The sequence below is a fragment of the Puntigrus tetrazona genome, chromosome 3, assembly GCF_018831695.1.
Source record: "Puntigrus tetrazona isolate hp1 chromosome 3, ASM1883169v1, whole genome shotgun sequence".
In the NCBI taxonomy this organism is placed as follows: Eukaryota; Metazoa; Chordata; class Actinopteri; order Cypriniformes; family Cyprinidae; genus Puntigrus; species Puntigrus tetrazona.
Genome location: NC_056701.1, coordinates 23,792,618 through 23,820,408, shown reverse-complemented (window position 1 = coordinate 23,820,408; position 27,791 = coordinate 23,792,618). Strand labels below are relative to the sequence as shown.

The window sequence follows — 27,791 nt, the reverse complement described above, 5'->3', positions numbered from 1 at the left end:
ATTTTCAATTTATTATGAAACTCCACCATAGTATGGGAAACACTGACATAGTTGCTAATGTCTCTGTTTTTTTTGTTTGCAGTTAACATCACAAATGCCTCATCCGATGACTCTTCGTTGAAAGGAGAGCCTTCGGATAGTGAGATTGCGAAGGATAGTGCTCTGAATCAGCCCCAGCAAACCTTCTGGCATGATGTTGTGAATGTCAGCGAAGGCTTCTTGCTACGCACTGCATACAAGAAAAGAAAGGCATCAAAACTTGACGGGCTTTTGGAGAGACGTGTCAAACAGTTCACCATAGAAGAGAAGCAGAGGCATGAGAAACTAAAGCAGACCACCAGTTCTAAACCTTTGACTGAAAAGATGATGGAAAACAAGGAGACAACCATTGCTGCTGAAGACCAAAAGGTCAAGATTGAAGGAACTATCTCTGAATCCTCGAAGTCTAGACAGGCCGATGGGGTAGCATGTCTAGCCATCCAAGAAAAAGACAATGTGGTCAAAAAGCTTGATTTTAACCAAGAGGAGGAACAGGCGAAGACAAATGCTTCAGGACAAAAGAACATCCTGGATGTCAGATTAAATGACTTGTGTGACGTAGCCCCTAAAGAACATCAGCAAAAGTTGCCTGAGCCAGAACCCAAAACTGGCAATAGGGTAGCAATGTCTGAACTTAATGGAAACTCTCAAAGTCTTGATCAAAGTTTAAACGTTAAACCTGACAAAACAGTTACAGAAACTACATGTCCACCTGAAGACTCTGAGAGAAAGGACATAATTGAAAACAATGAGAATGATCTAGTAAAGAGAACAGTGCCTATACAAGTAAATGGCAAGGATGGTCTTGTTGACACAGAATGTAAGAACTTGACTGATAATATTAACACAAAGGAGCTAACCAATACAGTCGAGGAGGAGATTAAAGCAATATCACCAAAGGAACCAGTGAAGTCACTAATGAATGGTGACGCCACTCAAGAGTGTCTTAAAGAATGGACTAATAGCGCGCTTCCTCAAGAGAATTCGGATGAGGAGAAAGGAGTGACTAAACTTGACCCAGATTATCCACCACCGGAGAAAGTGGCCAAGTTGGAAAACAACATTGAAGGAGCCGTAGACTCCTCGGATAGTTCCTCTGCACCCGAACCCTCATCTGTAGCTTCCGAGCCAAACGCAAAATCCGAGGTGCCTAGTCATAGCTCAAAGGTGGAGCCGATGCAAGTCGAGGAGGTAAAGCCTCCTGTTCCTTCACCCGTCCCTTCAGTGGAGGAGTCCAGCTTGAGTAGTGACCTCACTGAAAACAGCAGCAGCGTTAGCGAGACTACGACTGTCATTACACAAGTCACCACAACTACAACCACAGTGTCCACAGAGTCCCGCATGGTGTTGACCTCACGTGACAGCCTTGCTCCCAATAATGGGATCAGTACATCCGCACCAGCAGATTCTAAGGTGGAGTCTACCAGCTCTGTCTCGACTCTCTCCACTACAACCACCACTACTGTTACCAAGGTCATGAACTCGTCGGACCAGGGAGCCACTCTAACAAAAGAGTGCAAGACCACTGTCATGAAAACGCTGACTGACACCATGTCGAGCCCTAGCGGTTCCACTGTAAAATCTATGACAGTGAGTCAAGAGTATTCCACCAGGGACAGGGTACGACTGTTAAAGTTCTCTCGCACCAAGAAAGCAAGGTCCGGAACGGCCTTGCCCTCGTACCGCAAGTTTGTGACTAAGAGCAGCAAGAAGAGTATCTTCGTACTTCCCAATGATGAACTGAAGAAACTCGCAAGACGCGGTGGTATTCGGGAAGTTCCTATTTTCAATTATAACGCCAAGCCAGCCCTGGACATCTGGCCCTACCCATCTCCACGACCGACATTTGGGATCACATGGAGGTTTGAATGTTCTCTTTTTTTTTTCCCCTTATTTTTGTTTTCTTTTTGGAAGTTATCTTTTGGAAAAAAACTGAATTCATTGCTAAAGCAAGCATCCATATTATTATAGCTTATACAGAGCATTAAAATGTCCATTCCTGTTCCTGGTGGGCATCAAAATTTAGCTTTGTTCCTAATCAAACACACCTAAACCAACTAATCAAGGTCTTTAGGGTCACTAGAATCTTTTAGGCAGGCCTGTTGGAGCTAAACAGGCCTGCTTACAGGAAATTGGCCCTCAGGGACCAAGATTGGACACTACTAGGACACTGCTATCTTAAAATTTGAACAAGCTTCTAAATTGAAGTGTTAAAAGTTTGTTCTACATGCGAAAACATTGCTTCAAAACTTTATGGTTTGCTAAACATATGCTTGCCATCACTTTTCTAGGCAGTCAAACTTAAAATTTTGCCTGGTGTGTAATAAAACCTACGAAGATGTAGACTTCTCCTGACCCATACCCTAAAAACAGAATATCATAGAGGGTAGGATCTTTTGACATGGACCAGTAGGCAGCCATCGAGAACATCCTAGCATCCATCTAACAATGCTCAAAAAGCTAAATTTGACCATTTTTATTGCAATGCATTGGCAACCCTCTAGCACTTTTGGTGGCAGATTACGTTTTAACTCACTTAAGGGTCTTTACTTATTAGTATTGTCAAAAAATGTTTAAAATGTTGTAAGACCAAGACAGTGATCAAAAGACCAAATTGGGGATGAAAACCTGTTTCTTTTAAACCTTTTTTATAATGCTAATGAGCTGGAGGTTCTTTCATACAGATATCGACTTCAGACCGTAAGATCTTTGGCTGGAGTGAGCCTAATGCTGCGGCTGCTTTGGGCCTGTCTCAGATGGGATGATATGTCTGTGAAACCCTCACCCACAGGAGGAACGACTCGAACAGGTTGGCACTTAATGGACATGTGATGAGCAGTTATCGTTTGGGATTCAGATCTCAACCTTATTTGTGTAACTTAACAGAGACATCTGACACGGATATCACCACCACTGAGATCATCAAGCGGAGAGATGTTGGTCCGTACGGCATTCGTTCTGAGTATTGCATAAGGAAGATCATTTGTCCCCTTGGGGTGCCTGAGACTCCCAAAGGTAATGGTGACTCAGAGTCCTTATGCCGGTGCTTGGTTTTTAAGATGTGTATTATGCAAGGTTTGATTGACCAGAATCACTGCTGATATTTGATCTGTCCATCATTCCTTTGAACAGAAACTCCCACGCCTCAAAGGAAAGGTCTGCGTTCAAGTGCTCTGAGACCAAAGAAGCCAGAACCAGCTAAGCAGACTGGGCCTGTTGTGATAGAAACCTGGGTGGCCGAGGAAGACCTGGAACTCTGGGAGATTCGAGCCTTTACCGAAAGGTGGCAAATCCCTTTCACACTTATTGTTTGTGAAACGCTCCCTCAAAGCTTTCTACAGTGTGAAATAGGGGTTGACCGATACGTGTTTTTTAGTGCCAATATCGATTATTAAAGATCATGTAGACCGAGAACCAATATTTTGAACCGATATGTATGTCTGGTGTAAACATTTAATTTGTCAAAATTAAGAATGTTATGTTATGTCGTGTTGTTCATTTACTCATTTTCAAGTTTGTATGTTTCCCAATGGTCAGCATGTTCCAGTTTATTAGATATCAGCTGTTTATGCGTATTCTTTTAAAGAGTTTGAAACTTTCTGGCTTCACAGGGTTGAGAGGGAAAAGTCGCAAGCAGCTGACCCAACTAAGGTTAGTGTGCTGAAGAAAGCAGAGGAGGTCAAGGCCCAATTGGAAGCTCAGCTAAAGCAGCAGAGATTGGCAGCCCAGCAGGTGGGAATGTAGACATGTGCCCACCTGGGGCGCCCCTTTTGATTAACCAGGGGCACAATATTGAAAGAAATGGGTGTTCTTCCCAATGGGCCTTTTGATTTATTTGTTTATTTATTTATTTACTTGCTTACTTTTTGGGGGGGTTGGGGGGCTTTTAATGATCATTTCACTTTTAGTTTTGTTGGGTGTGTTCTCATAATTTAATAATCTTAATTGAAATTAAAATAGTAACCCGTGGCTGACTTTTATTTTGTGCTTTTCTATTTTTGCCTTGTGTCTTTGCTTCTACTATGAAGCTGAACGGTTCAATGAATGTATTGCAGAAACGGCTGGAACAGCAGAAACCTTGCAGCACCAGCAGCACATCCACCTTGACCAGCACTCCTACGACCCCTGGGACCACTACTCAAAAGGTAGTGGTCGGTTCTATTAGCGGTCAGGTAACTTCAGCACCAAAAGTGGTAATGACCACCAAGTTGGGCTCTCCGGTGACATTCCAGCAAAACAAGAACTTCCAGCAGTCCTTTGCTTCCTGGGTCAAGCAGGGCCAACAAGGCAACACAGGTCAGTCTTTACACTGCTATGAGACATGGGTTATAATGTAGCTTGATGGCTTTCATTTTAGTTGTTGTTGTGTTGTTTTTTTTGCACGTTGTTGTATTCGGTTGGAAATTAGCTCTTTTTTTGCCGCCCAGTTCTTTTTTTTTTTTTTAAATCCTGGTAAGCTTATTTGTGGTGGTGTTTTTAGTGCTTGACGTCGTTTCGTTGTCCGTGGCGTACTTGGATGCAAGCGCTGCTGTATTTCCTGATTGAGATGTATGTGTTAGGGTGGTGATCAGACCTGTGTCTTGCAGTCTCTACCAGTTCGGTTGTGACTGTGGCGGCGAGTAGCGCCACCACATCTGGGCAAACGTTCCACATCGCTACTGCTGCGGGGTCGATGGCCGGCAGCGTCATCGCCGCTAAACTACCTGTTCCAGCCAACAGCAAGATAGTCACAGTGAACGTGCCAACCACTCAAGGAGGTACGGCAGGCCTCCAACATCATTGGCATGTGTTTGTTGTTGTTTTTTTAAGTTAGGCCTGCCTGCACGCAGAGAGGCAAAATATTGGCTCAGTATTCGTAAAGACGATTTTTTTACTTTGTTTTTAACGATGCACAACATATCGCCAGCTTGGGTCAGTTAATACAGCTTGTTAGTTGTCTAAAAGGGTGTTCAGACTGGCAGCAGTTTGCTGCAATGGAGAAATCCAAAAAATTTGAACATCCACAAAATTTTGGTACAAGCGTTGCGTCTGTTTTACGGCTTGACTCTTTTGGATTTAATTCGGCTGGATATCGTTGTTGAATACAATGGATTATTTATTTATTTATTTATTTTTTTAATGCTTTTTGATGTTCCCGTTTCCCTCTTATTAGCCTTCATTTTTCAACTCTGTTTCTGATAAAAATACCTTTCAGATGTTTGGGGTCAGTAAGATTTTTATTTATTTTTTTTATTTACTATTACAACATTTAATATTCAGCATAGATGTATGAATAGATTAAAAGTGAAAGTAAAGACATTTATAATGTTATGAAAAATATCCTTTACAAATAAATACAGATCTCTTGACTTTCTATTCATCAAAGAATCACAGTTACCGTTTTCTGCACAAATAATAAGCATACAACAGTTTTTAGTCTTGGTAATAATAAGAGAATCGGCATATTAGAATGATATCTGAAGGATCATGTGGCACTGAAGACTGGAGTAGTGGGTAATTAATACAGTAAGGAATAAATTACGTTTACAATAGATTAAAAAAGTAAACATTTTTAAAATTAAATTTCATTATTATATTGCTTCAAGTACTGCATTTGTTACTTGTTTGAAAATTTTAAAACAAAGAAAAAAATCTTACCAACTCTGCAAACTTTTGACCGGATGGGTATCTGAGCAATGAAGTATTCTTGGAGCAGACTAACTCTTCTCCTCATCTTGGCAGGTTTGGTGCAGGTACAGCAGAAGGTGGTGGGCATCATTCCCTCAAGCACAGCGGGCACCGCACAGTCCTTCCCTGCATTCCAGCCCCGTACAGCCACCATCAACATCAGACCCAACACGACCACCTCCACGCAGCAGGCACGAGCTCTCAGTAAAATGATCCATCTGGTCAACTCGGCGTTTTTCGTTCTTGCAATAACATTTCATGTGATGTCTTTGACCAGGTTATTACGACTGGAACCGCTCTCCGGCCAGGGATGACTGTGATACGCTCTCCTCTGCAGCAGACCACCACCCTGGGCAAGACTATCATTCGCACACCCCTGATGGTCCAGCAAGGTATTCTCAAACGGGTTTCGTCCTGGATGTGACGTGGTTCTTTTTACATTTAATTACTTACACTATTTGTATGTTTATTCAATAGCGTAAAAGAGAGGGGAAAATTATAGAATTCCATTCAATTAGTGTGCATTATGTAGAAGATGAAACTTGCATATCAGTAAAATTATTGATGTATCTGCGAAACTGATGTTGTTTCATAATTAATCAACATTGCAATTGTGAAGTATTCAACTGAACAATGACACCTGAAATTGAAATGTTATATTTTATGGGTTTTACAGCATTTAAACTGTTATTAATGAAACGGTAGGGCTTTTCACACTGCGCTTAAACCCAGGTTATCATTGTTCTAGACGCTGCTTTTAACCCTGGGTAAAGATACCTTTCACACCTTGATATTGGAAAGCGGTATAAGCGGTATTGCTGTGCTAAGTTTGTTCAGTGTAAAACGAAGCGCTGTTTGCTTGTTGCTGCTGGAGGCTTGGCAACAGACAGCCAATCAGAAATAGAGCAGCGATGCTCATGTCACGTCAGTAACAGAAAAAGCACATCGTCTAAATAGAGAGAAAAGTAATAAATAGCAACGCACTTAAAAGAAATTCGAAGAAATATTCACATACCATGTTCCTTCTTTTTTCCTTTTGCACTTTTTCTTTGTTTTCGTGCCTTTTTGTGCGTGTCATGTCACTAAAACGCTCCTGAAAACTCATAGAAAATGCTAGGTTCGCCGCTTTCTCCTCGTTTCCGAAGCACTCTATGCTTGGGCTCCCGTGGCGTCTGTTGTTGCTAAGCAACCGTGACCCGCTCTCCATTAATATCGATGGAAGTTGATCCAAAGGATAAATGGATTTCCAGTTGCTTGCATTAGCTCAGCTATTACATTTATTTAAAAAAAAATGTTTACAAAAAAGCCATGTAAACAGGTTGCATGCTGTTCGTCCAATCAGTGACTGTGAAAACAGAAATAGGAAAATGAGAACATTTGACCCGGGTTTTAGGTATGTACGGTGTGAAACGTGTATAGTGTGATTTTAACATTTAACCCCAGGTTAGTATGAGCAGTGTGAAACGTGATTACAGGTAACCCAGGATTCTGTTTATTTGGCGTTTTGGATAACCCAGGGTTAACAATTTCAAGTGTGAAAAGCCCCAATATGTATTGTAAAAGTGGCATATTAATAAATGCGACTTGATTATGCAAACATCTATTTGACTGCATTTGGCTAACTGTTGAATATATCACATTTGTGAATGGTAAATGTGATTTGTATCACGCAGGTCAAGCGCAGCAGGCAGTGCAGACGAGTTCAGGCGTTCAGGCGGTGGGCACTCCTCCTCGCCTCTCCACACCAAACCCAGCCCAGACCCCACAGACGCCCTCTTCTCCCCGACCACAGCAGGGTCAGGTCAAACTCACTCTGGCCCAGCTCACACAGCTCACCCAGGGGGCTCAGGTGTGTACCGCTTTAAAATCAGCCCGTTTTAATGCTTTTAATGTGCCCAGTTCAACTGTGCACTTTATGTTAGCATGCTAGTAAATTAGCATTACCCTGATTAGGGTATTACTTATTGGATTATTGCATAAAATAAGCTCTGTGACCAATGTATTTTTTCATCATTTATCACAGATGAACAGCTATTATGAGTTAAATTTATTTTGTAAAAATAGTAATTATAAACTATTTTGTGTCGACCACAGACACTTTTGGCCTACTAAAATACATCATCCTTTTAGCACTCTATTACCCAACCCAGGTTATTGGTTAGAGTTAATATTGAAATAAGCTCACTCTTTGGCTCTTCAGGGAGGGAACCAGGGCTTGACGGTGGTGATCCAGGGGCAAGGTCAGACCACAGGCCAGCTGCAGGTCATTCCTCAGGGGGTGACGGTCATTCCGGGGCCCGGTCAGCAGCTCATGCAGGCAGCCATGCCCAATGGCCAGGTCCAGCGGTTCCTGTTCACACCCATGGCCCCTGCCCCAGTGTCTGCCCCCCCTGCCCCCTCCTCCACAGTCTCACCAGGCGTCCCAGCCACAGCTGCACCGGCTGCTGCCACCAGCACAACTCCAGCACCCATTCAGCCAGGTCAGACTGTTCATTAGACGCTTCCCTTTTTTTTCTTTTTTTTTTCTCAATTTAACATAAATATAGAACTTGGCCAGCAATGTGACAACTTGCAGAAGCTGATGCGTCAGCTGCCAATTTGAAGAGTACCCCACAACACAATCAACGTAATCAGTTTTGTTTATGTTCAGTTTGCGTACACTGCCTACTGAATGTAAATCACGCTGATTACTTTCATTGGTTTTTTTTTTATTACTGGTCATTTAAGAAAGAAAATGTAGATGAGACATGAATTTACATTTGATTAAAAAAATTAAAAATAAATAGGACTCTACTCATTTCAGAACACCACCACACACCACTGTGGACCGTTTACACAGACCCGCTCTTCTTAGTTACTGTTGCTATCTCTGACAAACAATGCAGCTCCAAATACAAACTGACAACACACTGACAAAGACAGAACAGCTTACTTCTGATATAAAACAAGATCTCAGGACTATCAAATTTGATCTTTTTTTTTTTTTTTTATATAAAATAAATCCCGTTTTGGCCCTTTTTTGTGTCACGACGCTGCAGTATTTACTTCAAACGGCACATGTGAACTGATCATCGTTTGATATGTACTTAAAGCATGAAATGAACATGCATGAACATCAGAAAGAATTTTATTAATTGGTATTATTAAATTATTTAATAATTCATTACAAAATTCTGGATGTACTGAATTCATACATGTATGTTTAATATGATATACTTGATGAACATGCATATTATGCTACTGCCACTTCAATACCTGACACATCTAATATTTTGGTACGTATGCAATTTCTTTCTCAACTAATTGTCACTTTCTGACTATTCTTATAAATATACCCAAGTCAGGCGTTTAGACAGTTCTTTAGTGCTTGTCTGCTTAAATGCAAGAAGACACAAATGTTTCACACAATGTTATCGTCAGTCTCTGTTGTATTAATCTTAACGGTTTAAATTCTTTGCTTGTATTAATGGCGTTCTCAATGACTGAGTTCAAGTACGTTTTCTCTGTCTCTCTGTAGCTGCTCGCCTTGCTCCACAACCCCAGCCCGTGACCTCACTTCCTCCCGCGCCGTCTGTCCTTCCGTCATCACAGCCTGTCCAGCAAGCACCCACCCCACTCCCGAACGCAGTCCTTCCCCAGCCGGCTCCATCTGTACAGCCCCACCCGCCCATCCAGCTCCGGCCTCAACCCCAGGTCCTTCCTCAAACGTCGGTCCCGCCCCTCGCCCGTCCCCGCCCCCCAGATAGCCCAGGTGACAGCCACGGCCCCCCTGCAGCAGGTCACCACCCTCCCCGTCGCCCAGACCACCGTCACCAAAGTGCAGCCCCAGATCCAGCTCCCCCCGCAGCTCCTCAGCGTCCCCGGGCTCCAGCAGCAGGTCATCTCCCACATCCAGAGTCAGGTAGCGGCCCAGATTCAAGCCCAGGTCCAGCAGGTCGGGACCGCGGCCGGGATGCCCCAGCAGATCAAACTGCAGCTGCCCATACAGATCCAGCAGCAGGGCGGGGGGCAAGACCAAGCGCACCAGATCCAGAATCTGGTGACCATCCAGACGGCCAGCGTACAGGAGCAGCTCCAGCGGATCCAGCAGCTCTGCGAGCAGCAGCAGCAGAAGAAGAAACAGCAGGAGGCTAAGAGAGAGCAGGCCCAGCAGCACGTGAGCCAGAGCGAGCTCATACAGAAACAGGTCAGGACCCTAGCGTGTGATCAATAATGTTTAAGATACACAGGATATTACGTTCACACAGCGGTCACCTTCGAGAGCGCTAGGAATTTTAAGAGCGAGTTCAGCTGATGTTTTTGTTTTCTGTCACTACGGTTCGAGGACGTTACTCATTAGTTGATTATGCATGTGTGAACGGATACGTGAGCCGTAGCTAATTGAAGCATTATTAAAATGTAAGGCTGTGGTAATTAATCACGTTAATTATATTCCTGTTCTTCTTGGTTGTAATGAAAGGTTTAATTCGGATTCCTTAAAAATGTCTCCTGTTTTTATATACAGTGGTGGCCACTACGCTAGTATTTTGTGCAACTAAAAATGGTTTTAAATCAGTTATTTTTCTTTCTTGTGCTGTAGTGTTTCAGAATGAAATATCAGTTTACATTTCCGAATATTTATTTGCCATTAATAGTAATAATCCAGTGAGAGTTGCACAACAGCCAGTGCTCCACACAGAGATCTGATCAGATCATCATCAGTCTGTCTGAATGACATGAAGAAACAGCTAACTGAGACAGGCTAAAATCAACTCTGGCAACCTTTTCAAGACGCTTCAAGAGACATACCTAAAACTATGCACCTAGAACAAAAGCTGCTTTAAAGCTGCACCAAATGTTTTTTTTTTTTTTTTTAAATTAGTTAAGGCGTTAATTGACAGAGAATTTATTAGTATTTGTATTTTTGACAGCATCCTCTTTTTACGACGTTTTTGCAGAAGTGCCTAAAACTTTTCACATTACCATAGCTTTGCAGGTATGTTTCTTGAAGCGTCTTGGAGACTTTGCCCTAGTTCTTCTGAACTTAGAAATATATCTACTTGAATATGAAACAAGCAAATATAGCACCTGGAACAATTAATAAGTATATATTCTATACAATATTTTTATGATGATTTTTATTCAAAACATAGATGAATTTATATTATAATACACTGTGGATAAATAAAAATAAATACAAATGTAGAAAACGTTGTCCGTATAAGGATTTTGTGTGCATTATTTTAACTTTTTTTTTTTTTTTTTTTTTTTTTTTTTACTGTTTTTAAATGCTAATGAGCTGAGTTAACGCTTGTTTTTGTTTTGGCTTAGGTGGCTCAGAAGCAGAACGTGGCCATAGAGCAGTTAAAACAGAAGAAAACCATGACTCCTGCTGAGAGAGAGGAGAACCAGAGGTAAACACTTTCTATATGTCGTCCCATCTGTCAAGTGGCTTCTTCTGTGCTTTTAAACTCCAGCTAACATGAAGCGTTATTAGGCTCATTATATTTGTAACCTGTGCACCCCAGAGAATCAATTAGCCGCTGAAACTCTATATTAGGGAGACTCGTTTAAGAATAGACCGACTTCAATCCGTCTAATCCATTGTCTTTTTTTTTCCCGTCCGGCAGAATGATTGTCTGTAACCAGGTGATGAAGTTCATCCTGGATAAAATCGATAAGGACGAGAGGCAGGCGGCCAAGAAAAGGAAACGGGAGGAGTCCGTGGAGCAAAAGCGCAGCAAGCAGAACGCCAGCAAGCTGTCGGCTCTGCTTTTCAAACACAAAGAGCAGCTCAAGGCTGATATCCTGAAGAAAAGAGCGCTGCTTGATAAAGAGCTACAGCTTCAAGTGCAGGTGAGAAGAACAAGAAGTGCAGAGGCTTCACTCTTTGATTGTTTCTTGAGCAGAAAATCAGTGCGATTTATTTATTTCATTAATTTATTTTTTGGAAGGATCACGTGACACTGAGAGCAACGATGCTGAAAAATCAGGAATGAATTGCGTTACATACAAAAAAAATATTTTACATTATATTTCGGAATATTGCTGTAATTATAAAAAAATATATTTGACAGGAAGTGTATGTTTTTGTTTACTTAATATGCGTGTGTATTTATTATGCTTATAAAAATAAACAGATGCATGCATATTTAAGAAAAAATTATACTTGTAAAATATATATATTTATACATATGTGTATGCATGTTTGTGTATATATATAATAAATACACAGTGCACACATGTGATTAATGATGTGATTAATCATTTGACAGCACTATTTTTCCTTGTTTATGACAATCTTTGGTAATTTGGCAGTAGAGACGAATGCTTTCATTTCTCGCCCACATCGTTTTACTCACACACACACACACACGCACTGTTAGCACACACCAGACTTGCCAAAGAGACAGCTGAAGCTATGCGCGTATGCTGAGTGGTTGTCTTGTTGTCCGTGGATGCAGGAGGAGCTGAAGCGCGACCTCGTTAAACTGCGGCGGGAGAAGGAGAAAGCTCAGGCCGCGGCTGCTCAAGCTGCAGCGGCCGCGGCGGCCGCCAGCGCTCACGTTCACAGTGGTCTGTCCTCGTACACGGCCACCGCCACGTCCCCCTCCGCCGCACACAAACGCAAGCGGGACGAGGAGAGAGACGCCTCCAAGTCCAAACGCAAAAAAATGATCTCCACTACCTCAAAGGACAGCAAGAGGGACATCAAGCTGTACTGCATCTGCAAGACGCCCTACGACGAGTCGAAGTATGACAGCTCTACTTATATTATCATATATTATAGTTTTGTGTTTTGTTTTTTTATAAATTCACTTTCAAAACATATTTTTTAAAAGATTTTAAAAGCAAACACTATACATATTTGTCAGTTGTGTGTTTTATTTTATTGGTTTTCATTTAGGTTTAGTTATTACTTATTTTCTTCAACAATTTATTAATGATAATAATGGTTCACACAGTAGTTCACAAGTATTTTGAAAAATATAAACACACAGAGATAAATATATATTATAAAATAAAAAGTTAACTTTTTTGACAATTTAATACGTTAATCAGATGCTTTTTTTATTATTAAATTTTTTTTTTTTTTTATTTTAATATTTAATATTAATAGCATTAAACATATGTACATAAACTAAGATTTTGGATTTATGGAAACGTATCTGTTTTTGCCAAAAACGTAATATGTAAAACTATTTTTTTTGCATCAAAGCTTTATTAAAAAAATAAATTGTGTTTTGGATTAGGGAATTTTTTTTTGTGTGTGTGTGTTTTTTGTTTTTTTCCAATTGGTTGAAGAACAGTTTAAAAACTTCAACTTTTTTTTGCATACCTCACAAGTACACTTCAGTTTCTGAAGCTAAAAAAAGATAAGCATTTAAAGTTAATTGTAAATCATGCTACTGCTAAAGCGGCAAAAACACAAATGATATATATATGAAAATGCTGGTGCTCTGTTGATGCAGGTTCTACATTGGTTGTGACCTCTGCTCTAACTGGTATCACGGAGAGTGTGTGGGCATCACCGAGAAAGAGGCCAAGAAGATGGACGACTACATCTGTTCAGAATGTAAACGAGCTCAGGAGGGAAGCACAGAGGAGCTCTACTGCATCTGCAGAACTCCATACGACGAGTCACAGTAATCACACACCTCTCTCTCTCTCTCTCTCTCAAACGGTGCGTGTAGAAGCAGGTTTTCTGACATGTCCGTGCCTGCTGCTGCTCCTCCAGGTTCTACATCGGCTGCGATCGCTGTCAGAACTGGTACCACGGGCGCTGCGTGGGCATCCTACAGAGCGAAGCCACACATATCGACGAGTATGTGTGCCCGCAGTGCCAGTCGACGGAGGATGCCATGACGGTCCTGACGCCGCTCACAGATAAAGACTATGAGGGGCTGAAGCGAATCCTGCGCTCCTTACAGGTTCGTGTGAAGTGTCTTGGCTGTTTGGGGTTTTAGGGCTGCTGTTTAGTGTGGAATGGGACACGATGCAAAAGCATTTTATCGATTTTTTTTTTTTTTTTTAACCCTTAAATTTGTTTAGTTACAACCACAACAGAGGCAAGTGTTCACCGTTAGCTGCTTTAAAGTGAACGCTTGTATGGCACAGCTCAATATTTAAATCATAGTTCAACCAAAAATTAAAGATGTCGTTATTTACTCTTATTTTGTTCTAAGACACTGAGTGTCTTTCTTCTGTGGAACGTAAAAGACATTATTTTGAAGAATGTGGGTAGCCAGACTGTTTCAGTTCACAACGGCTTTTTAATGGACGGTCAAAAAAGTGTTTGTTTGCTGGTTTTTATTGTATTTGTTTGGTTTTTTTTGCCATGGAAATTGCTAAAAAGATGCTGACATGGCATTATATAAATATATTAGTTAATATAAAATTAGCAAAAAACAATAAACAAAAAAAAAGGTAATAAATAAAAAAATTACTTTAAAGATTGTCACGCATTAAATGCACTAAACATGTTTTGACAAATAATCCAGTATCGTCCACTTCCAAGGCGTCACAAGTTTATGTTATAGTGCAGAAGCCGAAAAAGTGCCCTTGTTGTTTGTGAACAAGAAACCGATAAGACCATTTTAGCGAATCAGCACGCTGTATTCAGGTCAGGTGACAAGGCTGCTTTCACCTTGAAAAGATGAGAAAGTGACTAAAAGTGTTCAAGCATAGATCATTTTGAGGAACTTGAACCTGTGATCTTATATGGGGGGAAAAAACATACCTTCAATGAACCTGTATTTGTTTAAGTTATTATTAGTTCATCTAAACAACCCAACTGCCATTTGTTTGATATTACTTAGAATGTGCAACAAAAAAAACCTGATTTCTGAAAAAAATCTTCATATACTACTACTACTACTGTATGATCAAAATATATAATGGAAGCCAGTAAGAACTGAAGTCATGACTCTCATAATCATTGTGTATGTTTTCTGTTAGTCCCATAAAATGGCGTGGCCGTTCCTGGAACCAGTGGATCCAAATGATGCTCCAGATTATTATGGGATCATCAAAGAACCGATGGGTACGACTTTTTGTTCTTTGGCCAGAATTATTTAGTGATTTATAATATTCTTTGTTTATATGCACATTTCTATATCTTAATAAGGTAGTTCTTAATATTAATTATAAGCAATCGTACTTAATTATAGTTAGAATTAGCGCTTTCTCTCTGTTTTTGTCGTGGTTTTAATTCATTTTCCGTTGTGTGCAGACCTTTCTACAATGGAGGAGAGGATACAGAAGCGCTTTTACAGCAAACTCACAGAGTTCGTAGCGGACATGACCAAAATCTTCGACAACTGCCGCTACTACAATCCCAGCGACTCGCCTTTTTACCAGTGTGCTGAGTTCCTGGAGTCTTTCTTTGTACAGAAACTCAAAGCTTTCAAAGCAAGCAGGTAACATCTGTTCCCATGCAGCATTGCAGTAGAGCAGCAGTTTTTAGGGTACTTAAAGATTAGTTAACACTGTTCACACCAAACGCCATTACTAGAAAGATAACAATATTAGTTTCCACGCCAGCGAGCGATATCGTCTGTTTATTCTAAGGGCGTGTACCTCTGCCCTTTTAAAGGAATATTTAACACGCAAAATAAAATCACCCCATAATTTTTTTTAATATCACTTCACACATATATAATGTACTTATCATGCAAGTTATGGAAAAGCCTGTTTTGTGTTGATGTAACAGGCAGAGTACTTAAGTACAATCTAAATGCCTTTTATTTTAGGTGGCTTTTTTCCTGTGTAATAGTCTGTCATTTTAATGTAATTAGACGGGTATCACATGTATTTAAGCCGTGTACTAATGGGTTAAATCAGCTGTTCTCGATCTCATTCCTCGTGCCCCCGCCGCCTCTCTTTCGTAACGCAACAGATTCAGACGATCATCTCATCAGAATACAGCTCAGTGCATGAACTGCGTTCCAATCGCAGTTTTCATTGCTCCTTACTTCCTGAGAAGAGGAAATCCGTTCTCCTGTAAATAAATGAATGCGATTTAAATTAGGCCTTGCGCACTTCAATGCACTTTGAATGGAACGTAAAAATCGCTTCAAACTTGAATCAAGGCGAAACATCCGGTGACGTCCACTTCGCAGGGCACGTACGTTCATGTAGCGCAAACATCTGAAGCGACAAGAGAAACATGCATCGGAATTGCGCGACGACTAAGGCGGCGCTAGATAAGGCGTGTAGTATGGATATGCGTGAAGCACATCAAGTACAATCTCAATGCGCTTCATTGTAAGTATTGTATGCATGTGTAATATTCTGTAACTCTAATGTTACAGTAGCAGCCTATTACGTCGACATAATTACAAGCCGTTACATAGTAAGTACAACGGCTACTGCCTAGTAAGTACTTACTAGGTATTACGGACTCCTTAAAATAAAGTGTTACCCTCGTTTTTGACTTTTAATTTGTTACCGGCAGTTAGTATGGCTCCTGAATGCAGCTTACGTCACACTTCGAGTCAGAGGTCAGCCCAGAAGCCAGAGCTAGACTCTCGTCCTCAAAGTGATCCCTGCTGTACAGTTGTCTTTATAGTTATCGCGCTTGGTTGTGAACGAGCCTCAAGACTAAAACCCATACAGATTAATATTAGTCTTGTGACTCCCAGTTATTTATAAATACTCGTTTATAATGTTAAGCTATATATTTAGAGCAATAAAGCACATGAAATATGTTTCTGTGATCGATGAAAAGCACTGTTAGTTCGGTCAAACCAATTATCAGTTTACATACAAGGCTGTTAGTGTTTTTACCCCCAGGTAAGTTTTTTTTTAAGTCATAGAATAATTTTTTTCACATTAAACTTGTCACTGCATTTCTACCGTGTAGTTTGCTCTAGTGTTGATTTCACGGTTTCCATTGCATCGGCTCACCTACGTCCAGTTTCGTTTCGTCTCTTCGTCTTCACGTACATCGTTTTTCACACTGTGAATGTTTGTGCTTTAAATACGTACAGTTTGTAACTCCGAGGCAGCATAGCGGTTATCTAACCTTAGATATCTCTGGCTGGCATTTCACCCTCTTATTCCTGCCTTGTTTCATTGACTGTATGCTGATAACATAAGTGTTTGTGCTTCATGCATGTCATTCATACGATCCATTATCCTTTCTTGCAGATTGTCATAAGTCATAGTGGCTGAAGGGGCGGAGTCATTCTGTATTAGAGAATCGTGGAACTCGCTGTTTTATTAACAGCGGAAACTGATGTACATTTAAGTGAAACGAGAACCTGTCGATAAAAGCCAAAACTCCAGTGAAGCCTTTGACAATCAGAGAGCGGCAGCCATGTTGAAGCACTATGAACACACAGAAATCAAGGGAAATGCTGTCTTGTGCATTTTTGATCCTGTTTTTTCTTTTCTATATTTTTTTTTTCCTTATTTGTTCCCCCGTATTACGTTTGCTGATCACATGATGTTATTTATGATGTTTACATGGATGCATGATCATATTTATCACGTGGATTGGCCGATTAAAGACATTTTAAGACTTCCTTTTCAGTTCGGTTTTATTGTAACGTGCTTCACGACGTGTTTGTTTCAGCTGGTTCGCTGATCTGTCCAGGTTTTCATTGAGAGGACCCATGAATTTGCTGATAGTTTGCGCGACTTCATAACTTGCGCAGAACCTACGCAGTTTCGGTTGGCTTGAATATGAAGCAAAATAAAGAGTTTTAAATCCTTTTATTAGGATTACCATGTTGAAATAAAGGACCATGCTTTAAAAAATGTTTAGATTGTATGTTTTTTTTTTTTTTTTTTTTGCTGTTTTTCCATTCCTCCCAAATTTAGATTGAAACCTGCACTGATTTAAACGACTAAAGGCATTCCCGTTGTATTATGCCAACATGGCTGCCATTCCTTTAACCCCTGAGGCTATTTTTCTAAGTGCTGTAGATTTCATTTTCCACTTGTAAATGTCAAAATAAAACCAAAGGGCTTTTAACCTCATTCTCTCTGTATTCTCTAGGTCTCATAACAACAAACTACAGTCATCAGCCTCATAGAATACAACCACATGCTGTTCTAAATAAACTTTGAACGTTTAATTCAAGATGGAACTCTGTCCCAGTCAGCCAGCATCGCACATAGCCACAGCGTTTGGTGGAATATCGGACGTAAAAGCTGTGGGTTTCGGATCAAGAATGGATGGTTTACATTTTTGATTGTTAAAGCAATGAGTTTAGACTGAGATGCTCTCCTATGGGATTTCTTTACGGATTAAATGCCTACAGAAATGTTTTTGTGAGTTTTTAAAACCCTCCGGAATCATGTTAGCATTTTCCAGGAAAGCAGGAGTCTATCATGGGTCTATTTTTTTTGGTTTTGGTTTTGTCCCTCCCCCCCTTCATATGATTCATCGTACTACTTCAGAAGTGGAATGTGGACGCAATCTGCTAATTGGTTTTTAAGCAGTGGGGTAGATCAAGTTACCTAAACTAAGAAGTGTTGCTCTAAAACGCATCGAGGACTGATGAACGTGCTAGTCAAGAAAGTATCCTGTTTGTATAACTTGTCTCTTTTTTTTTTTTTTTTTTTTTTTTCTTCTTTTTTTTTTTTGTATTACAACTGAAGAAATATTGATGTATATGAAACAAATAAATGGAGGGGACAGGATTCTCTCTTCTACATTGATTAAGATGTCTCTATATTCTTTTCATTTGAAAATGAATAGGCCCCTAAGCAATCTGGCGGTTCATATTGGATTTCTTTTCAAGATGGTGTATTTGTAGATACGTAAACGATCTAACGCAGTTCTTCATGTTCTGTCTAGATAATTGTGTTTGAAGGCACAACAAAACATATTTTTTCATGTTTATAGTTAAGGATATACTAATGACAGTGAACTTTTTTGTGTTATATTTTTAAGTGCACTTTTCCCATCTTTGTATGGTGATAATCATGTTTTGTTCCTATCTCTGATCTTAATAGAATTACACTTCCATAAAACCTTTTATTTCTCTTATTTGTTTGTATACTTGGGTTTATTTGTTTCGAGCCTGCGCGTACACGTTGGATCTTAGTATCACACTTAGGATCTTGGGATCAAATCGTAGTATAATGTTTTACTTTAACAAATGTACATTTTTATTAACAACTGGCAAGTGCGTTCCTATTAACCGGTTACTGAGTTGCTTCCACTATCAAACAATTAATTTCATGTTATAAATTGTAATTTCGCAGTAAGGATTGTTTAATTTGCAGAAATACTAAATCTTTTTTTAATTTCTTCTGTATACTGTAACACGTGGTGTCAAAGGCTTTCGCTTCCGTACGTTCTTCCACCTTGGTTTTTAAAATATGAAAAAAGCCAGGCGTCATCGTGGCTGACCAATTAGAATTCAACTTCGAGCTGTTAGCCCCGCCCCATCGCACGTACCTTCCTTTAAGTGCTTTCTACCGATTTATTTTAACATATTAATACCTTTTAATAGCCTCTATATGTATATAAACAGTGCTGTGTTTATTAAAATCATAATTGCTAGTAAGTAAATAATAACAGGACAATGACTACGTGAAACCACTTCTCCAGATTTAATTCAAAATATTTGAAATAGTCAGGTTTTTATAAAAGATATCATTTTATATATATATATATATATATATATATATATATATATATATATATATATATATATATATATATATATATATATATATATATAGAGACTATTAATGCAGATGATCGAGTTAAAAACGATCACAAAACGTCAACTATTCACATATATATAGAGAGAGAGAGAGAGAGAGAGAGAGAGAGAGAGAGAGAGAGAGAGAGAGAATCTAAATATAGAAATTTAGATATAATAAATCATTTTTATGTCATTTCTTTTTAGAGGCTTAAATATTGAAGTTCATTCCCAGATATCTTGTTTGGCATTCTCGCCAGATCTCGCGTTACTTCGTAAGCTCCCTCCCCACGCCAGCGATGTGATTTTTCAAAACGGACCAATAGGAAAATGCTTTTACTCGAACGGACCAATGAGATTCTTCGTAGCTCGAGTTTAAAGGTCTGTTTCGTACTTCTAGCGCCACAGTTCTTTGGTTAGAAAGCGGTGAGTCCCTCATTTTTTTTGGTCGACTTATAAATTCGTTTTATATTCGTAAGTAAACAATTCTGTTTTCCCAGTTGTGAACTGAATGTGATACAAGCTTTATCGATGTTCTCACGAACGTGTTTCTTTATTTCAGGTTGCGATATACTGTGAGTAATCAAACGTCATTAAAATGTCTGCTGCTAACGAGAACGGTGCGCGACTCACTCAGTTCAAAAACAAAGGAAAAGATGCAACCGTAAGCGTTTTTCCCAAAATGATACGATCAAGAAGGGAAAAAAAGTGCTTGTATTCAGTTCATGCAGATGTGAAATGCTTTAATGCAGGAGCTGAGACGTCGAAGGATCGAAGTCAACGTTGAACTTCGTAAAGCAAAGAAAGACGAGCAGATTTTGAAAAGGAGAAACGTGAGCAGTCTCCCGGATGAGGCCACCTCTCCTCTTCAAGAGAAAAGCCAGAACTGTCAGGTGTGTAGATGGTCCATATTAACGCACGAGCCGTGGTATATACTCATGATATGTAGGTATCACACGTGATGGATGTGTATCGTTTAATCAGGCTCAGCACTGGACGGTGGAGGAGATTGTAAACGGTGTGAACAGTAATAACTTGGAGACCCAGGTCCAGGCCACCCAAGCTGCCAGGTAATGCTTAAAAGAATGAATCTGCATGCGAAGAAAAATGCGTTCGTTTCGGTTGTTTAACATGCTGTAATTTTGTCCAATTTGAAATCCAGGAAGCTGCTGTCACGAGAGAGGCATCCCCCTATAGATCGAATCATCAGCGCTGGTTTGATTCCCAAGTTCGTGAGCTTCCTGAGCTTAGTAGAGTCTCCTCCCATACAGTTCGAAGCCGCCTGGGCCCTGACTAACATCGCATCTGGAACATCTGACCAGACCAGCGCTGTGGTTCAGGGAGGGGCCGTCCCAGCCTTCATCGGCCTCATCTCTTCACCACATGCTCACATTAGCGAGCAGGCAGTCTGGGCCCTCGGGAACATTGCTGGTGGGCGGCATTTGTTTTCAATGAGAGATTGCTTTTCGTTAACTTGGTCGCTTGAACTTATTTTTGCTCTTGTCTTTGTAGGTGATGGGTCCGCATACAGAGATAAAGTCATTAAGCATGGTGCAATTGCTCCCCTCTTAGCTCTGCTGGCTGTTCCTGACTTCTCTGTATTTCCTGTAAGATTAGCTTTTATTGTTTTTTTTTTTTTTTATATACTTTTTTTTTTTTTTTTAATGATTTAGTGTGTGTGATAAATATTTTATATGTATTTTATTTTTATATATTTTATTTTTTATATATATATATATATATATTAAATAAAAAAATCTAAACATTTCATTTATATTTAAAAGTAAATTGTTAATTTCATAAAATTGATTTATTAGTAGTTGTAAAACAGAATGAAGTTGATATTAACCTTATTGTAACATTTACATTAAAACAATTTTTCTGCCATTGAAATTGTAGTGTGCATACTTGACCAGTAGGTGGCATCAGAGCCTGGATAATTTTTCCTGACCAACCGGTCTGTCTTGTCTTCTTCTGCAGTCGGGTTACCTAAGGAACGTCACCTGGACCCTGTCGAACCTGTGCCGCAATAAGAACCCTGCACCTCCCCTGGAGGCCGTCAAACAGATGCTGCCAACACTTATTCGTCTTTTACATCACAATGATAAGGAGGTGCTGGCGGACACCTGCTGGGCCATCTCGTATCTGACCGATGGGCCCAACGAGAGGATCGAGGTCGTTGTGGAAACCGGCGTGGTTCCTCAGCTGGTGCAGCTACTAGGATCAGGGGAGCTCTCCATTGTGGTAAGTTGGTGGAAAATTTGTGACGGTCATTTGTTTTTTGTATAGATTTATTTAATTGTAATTTATTTCACAGACCCCTTCGCTGCGTTCCATTGGAAACATCGTCACCGGCACGGACGAGCAGACCCAGGCAGTGATCAACGCCGGCGCTCTTTCCATGTTCCCTGCTCTGCTGCGCCACCATAAGAACAACATCCAAAAGGAGGCGTCCTGGACCCTGTCCAACATCACCGCTGGCAGGGACTATCAGATTCAGGAGGTCATCAATGCTGGCATTGTCCCTCACCTGGTGGAAGTTCTCAGGCGGGTGCGTTGCCACACGAGCACAGGACAGCTCTTGTCTGTGACGCTGTGTTTTAATTCAGAACTCATTGTATTTATTTTTTCCCTCTTGCTTGGTGCAGGGTGATTACAAGACCCAGAAGGAGGCCGTGTGGGCAGTGACCAACTACACCAGCGGGGGCACCGTAGAGCAAGTGATTTACCTGGTTCAGACCAACGTGCTAGAGCCCCTGCTGAACCTGCTCTCCACTAAGGACAGCAAAACCATTCTTGTCATCTTGGATGCAATCAGCAATATCTTTCTGGTATGATTTGGGCGACGCATGCGGGTCTGTTTTCCGAATGCGTGCGGGTATTCTAACGTTTTAAACTTGCTGTTTTTATTGATGTACTACTTATTTATTTTAATTTAGGCTGGCGAGAAGATTAACGAGGTTGAAAAGCTGTCCCTGATGATTGAGGAATGCGGCGGCCTGGACAAAATCGAGGCTCTTCAGTCCCATGAAAACGAAATGGTCTACAAGGCCTCCCTCAACCTCATCGAGAAGTATTTCTCTGGAGAGGTCAGTTGAACGAAAAATGGAGAAGAGGGGGATATGTGCAAACTTATAATATTTTGACTAGCTTGATTGTTGGGAGGTGAAAACCTAAATTGTAAATCTTTTTCCATCTCTCAGGAGGAAGAGGATGAGTGCGTCGCCCCTGAAGTGACGACCGATGGCTATGCGTTCCAGATCAGCGAAAACCAAAGCACTTTCAACTTCTAAACTGTGATATTTTTTGTATGCTTGTTCTGAACATTTTCTGCACACCACTCGTCTTGTTCATGTCTGTCTTTTTGTAAGGACCTCATGTTTCAAGTTGTACATATGAATGCGTTTCAATTTTATTTGTTGTAAATAAAAGAAAAAAGGAAAAAAAAAGTCTCGTTTCTTCAAGAATCGGTCTAAATGAAATGCAAAAGTCCAATAGGACTGTTGGTCAGATGCAGAGGCATATTGATAGAGGACCACAGAGCGCCATGAATAAGAAGCCGGTGTGATGTCACACTTTGGGCGGTTTTAGTAGCTCAGCAGACGCCAGACACCTTACAAACCACATTTCCTCGATTCAGTCGCCTGCAGCCGTACAACTTTTCCCTCAAGGTCTCCTTGGAATGGCAGCGGAAGCCCAGCGCGGCTCGTTCGTGGGAAACGCGCGGTCTTCGGGAGGTCTCCGTAAGCCGATCCTTTGAGGGGACGTCGTGGATTCACTTTCGCGAGAAGCTAGAAATACGAGCAGCGCGTTAAATCCGCGGCGCGAGCGAGCGTGCGTGCAGTGTGTAGACATGGCAGGGCTGTGCACATCCGGGCCACAGGACCGTGACTCCATTATTTTCTGTTCACTGTGAAACTGGCGTTGAGGGCGACCAAAAAGCGACTCTATAGCGCGTTCGACTCGTTTTCTGCAGTGATCGACCTGGATAAGGGCCGAGGACATGTCTAATCAAGGAGTTAGAAGAAACGGACCCGTTAAGTTGCGTTTAACAGGTAAGGAATGTGCGACATCGACACAGTTTCATCTGAAACTGGCTAACAGGCTAACGGCTATAGCTGTAAGTCATTACGGTTTCTGCCTTTACCCGTGCGCTATAGGTTTAAAACGACTCCAGCGTGTTCAAGGGGCAGATAATGCACGTTTTCCGGTTTTATTTGCGGCGAGTGTACGACCGAAACAGGTTTTGTCGCGATCTTTAGCAGGCTGGGGCAACGTCGTAATGGAGCGCGAGCGCAACAATTACATTTCTTTTGCGTTCATTGTTTACGTTTTCCAAGTTGCTCTGCGACTATCTCTAACGTGCTTATTAAAGCGAAAAAACGCGTACTCGCCGAGCCGGGGGTTTCAAAGATTGCTCCTCGGCGCTGCGAGCGAATTGCTTATCGGCATCTATCCTTTGTAGTCGTTTACAAAACGCTCAAATTTAAAGCGTGTGTGTGTGTGGAGCCATTTGCGCCAAATGTAACGCGCGGCTTTCAGAAACCGCGTCGCGTTTATCGCGTTAATGCTAGTGTTCAGTCCCGTCGTTGTATTTGAAAGGTTTGTACCATGTGGCGTTTTAAACCATTAAACTAATTAGGCTGCTGGTTAGCGGGGATTAACGAAAACTCTAGTCTTGTTTTTAAAGATGAGGAGTAATATCGATTTTTACACGAACGCATATATAACTTGGTGTTAATGTATTGACCTACAGTCGGGTTTGACCGATATTTTTGTATATACATCGATAACTTAATTCGTTATCGGTTTCTTAATATAGGTCTGCTGATAAATAACCCTTTCGGTAATTTTGTCTATTTTATAACCTAGAAAGTGGAAATTTGCTTACAAATTTCTTTTGGTAGTTTTCTACATACTAAAATATCGATAACGTGTTTAATTTTTAAAGTTACTGCTCTGTCGAAAAATAGTAAAATGATAATAAAGGAAATCTATTATTTGAAACTTAAACCTTTTAACTTCACTTTTGTCCCACAAAAAAAAATCACAAAAGTGTAATTAGTTATTACCATGAATGAATAGCAGGTTCCTCTTTAGATAATTAAGTATTAAAGCTGTTTAAATGTAGTATACGAATGTTTTTTTATCGTTAACTTTTTATTAATTGTTTTATTGCTGTTCTTTAGCACTAATGAATAGCGTAGGCCTAATAATTTTTTTTAGAATTATGCATTATGGATGTACTTTTAAACGTTACTCATTTGGTTTCATTACTGGTTGTTGCGTAAAAGACGAGTAATTATGCCAACAATAAGTAAGTTGCGTTTCCTGTGAAGGCCGCCGTTTCCTGTTGAACTTTTAGTAGTGCTGTGGAGCGACGTTCTTTAAAGGCCCACCAAACGGCAGGCGGACCGGATGCTGGAGGATCAGAAATGTGAATACAGACAAAAAGCGTTAGGGTTATGGGTTAGGGTCTACGAAAGTATCTGCCGGTGACCTCCGGGGGGAATGGTCTTCGCAGTGAAGCGCTCCTCCAGGCACGCAGCAGGATGTTGTAGTATTCATCGTGACCCAGCAGTGCGGTTGTGGGAGGAAGCGGCAGCCTGTGAGACTGGGAGATTCGTCTGTGGGGCCGGGGAGATGTCTGGCTCTCGCATATAGAAAGAGCTCATTTTCCTCCTTGGTTGCCGTTGCGCCCTTAAATGAGCTATTTTTTGGCCGCGCCGTGGGTTGGAACGAGGGTAAAACTTTTACAATGACCGACCTGCTGTCATCCCGCCGCTGCGCTATATGCGAGATTAACCTAGTTGCGCCACGGTGCAACTCGGTTTTTGGGAATCGAGGCGTCCTGATTGGTTGAAAGCCTTATAATGCGTCTCTGGTGTTTTCTAGTGTAAAAAAAAACTTATATGTGCCTCAAACTAAATTTAGATTATTTTTTTTTATTTGGAAATTGCTATTATGTTTCATGAACGCTTGCAATGAAATGTAAGTAGCACATTGAATTAAATGTGATTTTGAAGTAGGAAAGCTAAAAAATAACTTTTTGTGCAGCTTTTTTTTAATGTTCGAGCCATTAAACTGAGGAAGGCGTACTATGATGCACAGCTTTTCCAGGCTAATTGCTTTAATGGAGTATTACTGCTGAATTATGATAATTTGTTCAATTTGTGATTTCTAAAAAACACTTTAAGTATGTCCGTTTTCTAGTGATCTTACACCCATTACTTTGTACAATTTTGTTTTATTAAAAGGATCGTTGACCCAGAAATCGTAATGGATTTATCCGCCCTCACGTCTTTCGACACCTGCGTGACACAAAAGGACAACGTCAAGCTCCAAAAACACAAAAAAAAAAATCCCCACAATGCACCGTTAAAGTGACTTGTGTGTTGTGTTTCAGGCCTCCCGAAGCAATACAATAGCTCTGAAAGAAATGCACGTTTTTATTCACTGAACGTGTTGCTTAACAGCCGTTCACTATGAATATGCAAGAGCAGATTGCCATAAATATCTCCTTTTGTGTTACGCGAAAGAAAGCCGTGCAGGTTCCAGAAGACACAAAAGGTGGATAAGTAATGACAGAAATGCTTTGTTAAACACTCAAGTACAGTTTAGCGAGTTCGTTTTTTTTCTTACCGAGTCATGTTGGAGGTGAAGAGGATCTCATTCTTTCTGAACCCATCTTGGTCTTGTTATTGCTAGCAGACGACAACTGTTCTGCCGTAATCCTCCGGGCCACTTTTATTTAGTTTGACGCAAACAGCTAAACAAACACGAGCGGACGACGTTGAGACGGGACGACGGCGGCGGCCATGTTTGATGCGCCTCCAGGATCAGCGCGCCGGCAAATTCCAAGTCTTTCCACTCGTTGCGAGCAGCCAAATGAAATATTTAAGCTTGCGCCGTGTCTGACGGAGTGAGGTGGAGAGGAGAGGACAATCAGAGCTGTAGTCTTACGTGTACTTCAGCAGACTGCTGTTCAGCTCGGTAATGAATAAATGTGTAAGGATCGCGGATGCGATTCCAGCAGGGTGCGATGGCGGTGCTGGGCTTTGCAGACCCGGGCGTTTTGTGGTGACGGGTGGCATTCGTGGAATGCAGATTCACAGAGGAATTCAAAAGGACTTCCCTTAAAATGTAAAAAAAGATTTGTGGTGTGGACCGATACGGTTTGATCTGCGGTTTTGTTATGGCTCTCCTCGGTCGGTCCCCTTGGTCCCTTCGGAGTAACCTCCAAATCGCAAAAGTCAAAAGATACCGTCTTGTTCTTAAAGGAAATTAAGCTTGCTTTATATCTTTTACATATTTGTATTGCTTTCTTATTAGCGTAGTAATGAATTCTTAGAGAGGATAGATGCTGACGTTTTAGTCATTTTTAATTATAAGATGTATTAAATGCGTCTTGCAAATATGTCATTAAATGATTATTAGTAACTGTATTGTGCTCAGAAGCAGCTAAAATGTTATATAAATCGCGCTATAAATCGTGGTATTGACATGTGATTTGTCCATGTTGAAAACTTTTTGCATCACCTTTAAGAAATCACAAATCTCCGTTCATAGTAATGGGAACTACACTGTAAAATCACTCAGCTGTTTAGTTGAAAAATTGTGTACGCATTCGAGTATGTTTATTTGTCATTATTTTAAAATCTATAAGCGTAGCCTTTTCTTAATGCAAAATATTTTAGTGTTGTTGTTTTTAAAAGCGACCAATAGCTAGCCCAAAACTAGCCCAGTCGTTTCCACAGGGGTTCCTTGGTAACCTCTGGTAAAATTTGCATTCTTGGGGCTAAATATTGCTCCATTGAGGTTGCTTTAACCCGTGGACATGAAAAACATCTCGCAGCAACGGTGATAAAGTAGCCATATTCCCTCCGACTTGGCAACACTGGAACGAAGACCCTTTTTACCGAAACACATATAGTAGATGCGGTACCAAAGGATTTAAAAAAGGAGGAATAGTTCCACAGAGCTGAAGAAAGCGTGTGTGGAATTCCCTGGAGTTGTCTATCACTTCTGTCACGCTTTTAATGTGACTAAGGTCGTGCCAGGGAAATGCCCTTCATCTCGCTGCGAGAAGCGTTGTCATTTAGAGGTTGTGTGACTCACAGCAGCTATCCTCGTCTTTTTCACTTTCTGCCTCTGTTCAGTCGCATGTCACGGTCTGGGTGTCCTTGTATTTGTGTTCTCAGACTCGGCGTATAGAAAGTCCAGAGTTTTTAAAATAAGCAAAAAAACACACAAACAAAAGGACGGCACATTATGCCAGAGCAAAACATTCGGCTTCGCAATCTTCTGCTCCACCTCTGAAACAAATTTCCTTCGCCTCCCTCAACCATCCTTACACAACATAGGGGCCTATAAATTAATAGATATTTTTTTTCTTTATTCATTTCAAATTTTCTTGGCTCGGTTTTAATGTTACAGTTAATT

General features: G+C 40.7%; 3 protein-coding genes across 4 annotated transcripts in view; all 3 read left to right on the top strand.

The window, feature by feature from the left end:
• bptf (bromodomain PHD finger transcription factor) overlaps positions 1 to 18,355 on the top strand; it is a 32,983-nt gene extending 14,628 nt beyond the window's left edge. Inside the window, 21 exon segments of the mRNA XM_043228078.1 lie at positions 83 to 1,901; positions 2,724 to 2,848; positions 2,926 to 3,054; positions 3,172 to 3,322; positions 3,651 to 3,771; positions 4,095 to 4,335; positions 4,626 to 4,796; positions 5,761 to 5,897; positions 5,984 to 6,098; positions 7,380 to 7,555; positions 7,907 to 8,186; positions 9,224 to 9,419; positions 9,421 to 9,892; positions 11,017 to 11,099; positions 11,316 to 11,541; positions 12,150 to 12,439; positions 13,158 to 13,331; positions 13,424 to 13,616; positions 14,644 to 14,728; positions 14,918 to 15,104; positions 17,690 to 18,355. Coding sequence (XP_043084013.1) covers positions 83 to 1,901; positions 2,724 to 2,848; positions 2,926 to 3,054; positions 3,172 to 3,322; positions 3,651 to 3,771; positions 4,095 to 4,335; positions 4,626 to 4,796; positions 5,761 to 5,897; positions 5,984 to 6,098; positions 7,380 to 7,555; positions 7,907 to 8,186; positions 9,224 to 9,419; positions 9,421 to 9,892; positions 11,017 to 11,099; positions 11,316 to 11,541; positions 12,150 to 12,439; positions 13,158 to 13,331; positions 13,424 to 13,616; positions 14,644 to 14,728; positions 14,918 to 15,104; positions 17,690 to 17,726 — 5,408 coding nt within the window. The 3' untranslated portion in view covers positions 17,727 to 18,355.
• Positions 18,356 to 19,721: 1,366 nt separating this feature from the next.
• kpna2 (karyopherin alpha 2 (RAG cohort 1, importin alpha 1)) lies at positions 19,722 to 22,798 on the top strand. Of its 2 annotated transcripts, none has more exons than XM_043233814.1 (11): positions 19,722 to 19,775; positions 19,912 to 20,013; positions 20,102 to 20,242; positions 20,334 to 20,419; positions 20,512 to 20,780; positions 20,862 to 20,956; positions 21,330 to 21,593; positions 21,667 to 21,900; positions 21,998 to 22,180; positions 22,289 to 22,438; positions 22,553 to 22,798. In XM_043233814.1, the coding sequence occupies exons 2-11, from the start codon at positions 19,948 to 19,950 to the stop codon at positions 22,640 to 22,642; spliced, it is 1,578 nt and encodes a 525-aa protein (XP_043089749.1). In that variant the 5' UTR covers positions 19,722 to 19,775; positions 19,912 to 19,947; the 3' UTR covers positions 22,643 to 22,798. The 2 variants fall into 2 exon arrangements, with proteins under 2 accessions (XP_043089749.1, XP_043089750.1); XM_043233815.1 differs by having other exon boundaries at positions 19,767 to 19,823.
• A 146-nt stretch (positions 22,799 to 22,944) lies between these two features.
• Positions 22,945 to 27,791, top strand: part of smurf2 (SMAD specific E3 ubiquitin protein ligase 2) — a 43,155-nt gene continuing 38,308 nt past the window's right edge. Inside the window, exon 1 of the mRNA XM_043233816.1 lies at positions 22,945 to 23,404. Within this exon, the coding sequence (XP_043089751.1) occupies positions 23,353 to 23,404 (52 nt within the window). The 5' untranslated portion in view covers positions 22,945 to 23,352. The remainder of the gene's footprint in view (positions 23,405 to 27,791) is intronic.

Coding starts and splice junctions, on each gene's coding strand:
- kpna2 (XM_043233814.1), top strand. CDS start 19,948: ATGTCTGCTGCTAACGAGAACGGTGCGCGACTCACTCAGTTCAAAAAC. Junction 20,014..20,101: donor ACAAAGGAAAAGATGCAACC/GTAAGCGTTTTT, acceptor GCTTTAATGCAG/GAGCTGAGACGTCGAAGGAT. Junction 21,594..21,666: donor CAGGGGAGCTCTCCATTGTG/GTAAGTTGGTGG, acceptor TTTATTTCACAG/ACCCCTTCGCTGCGTTCCAT.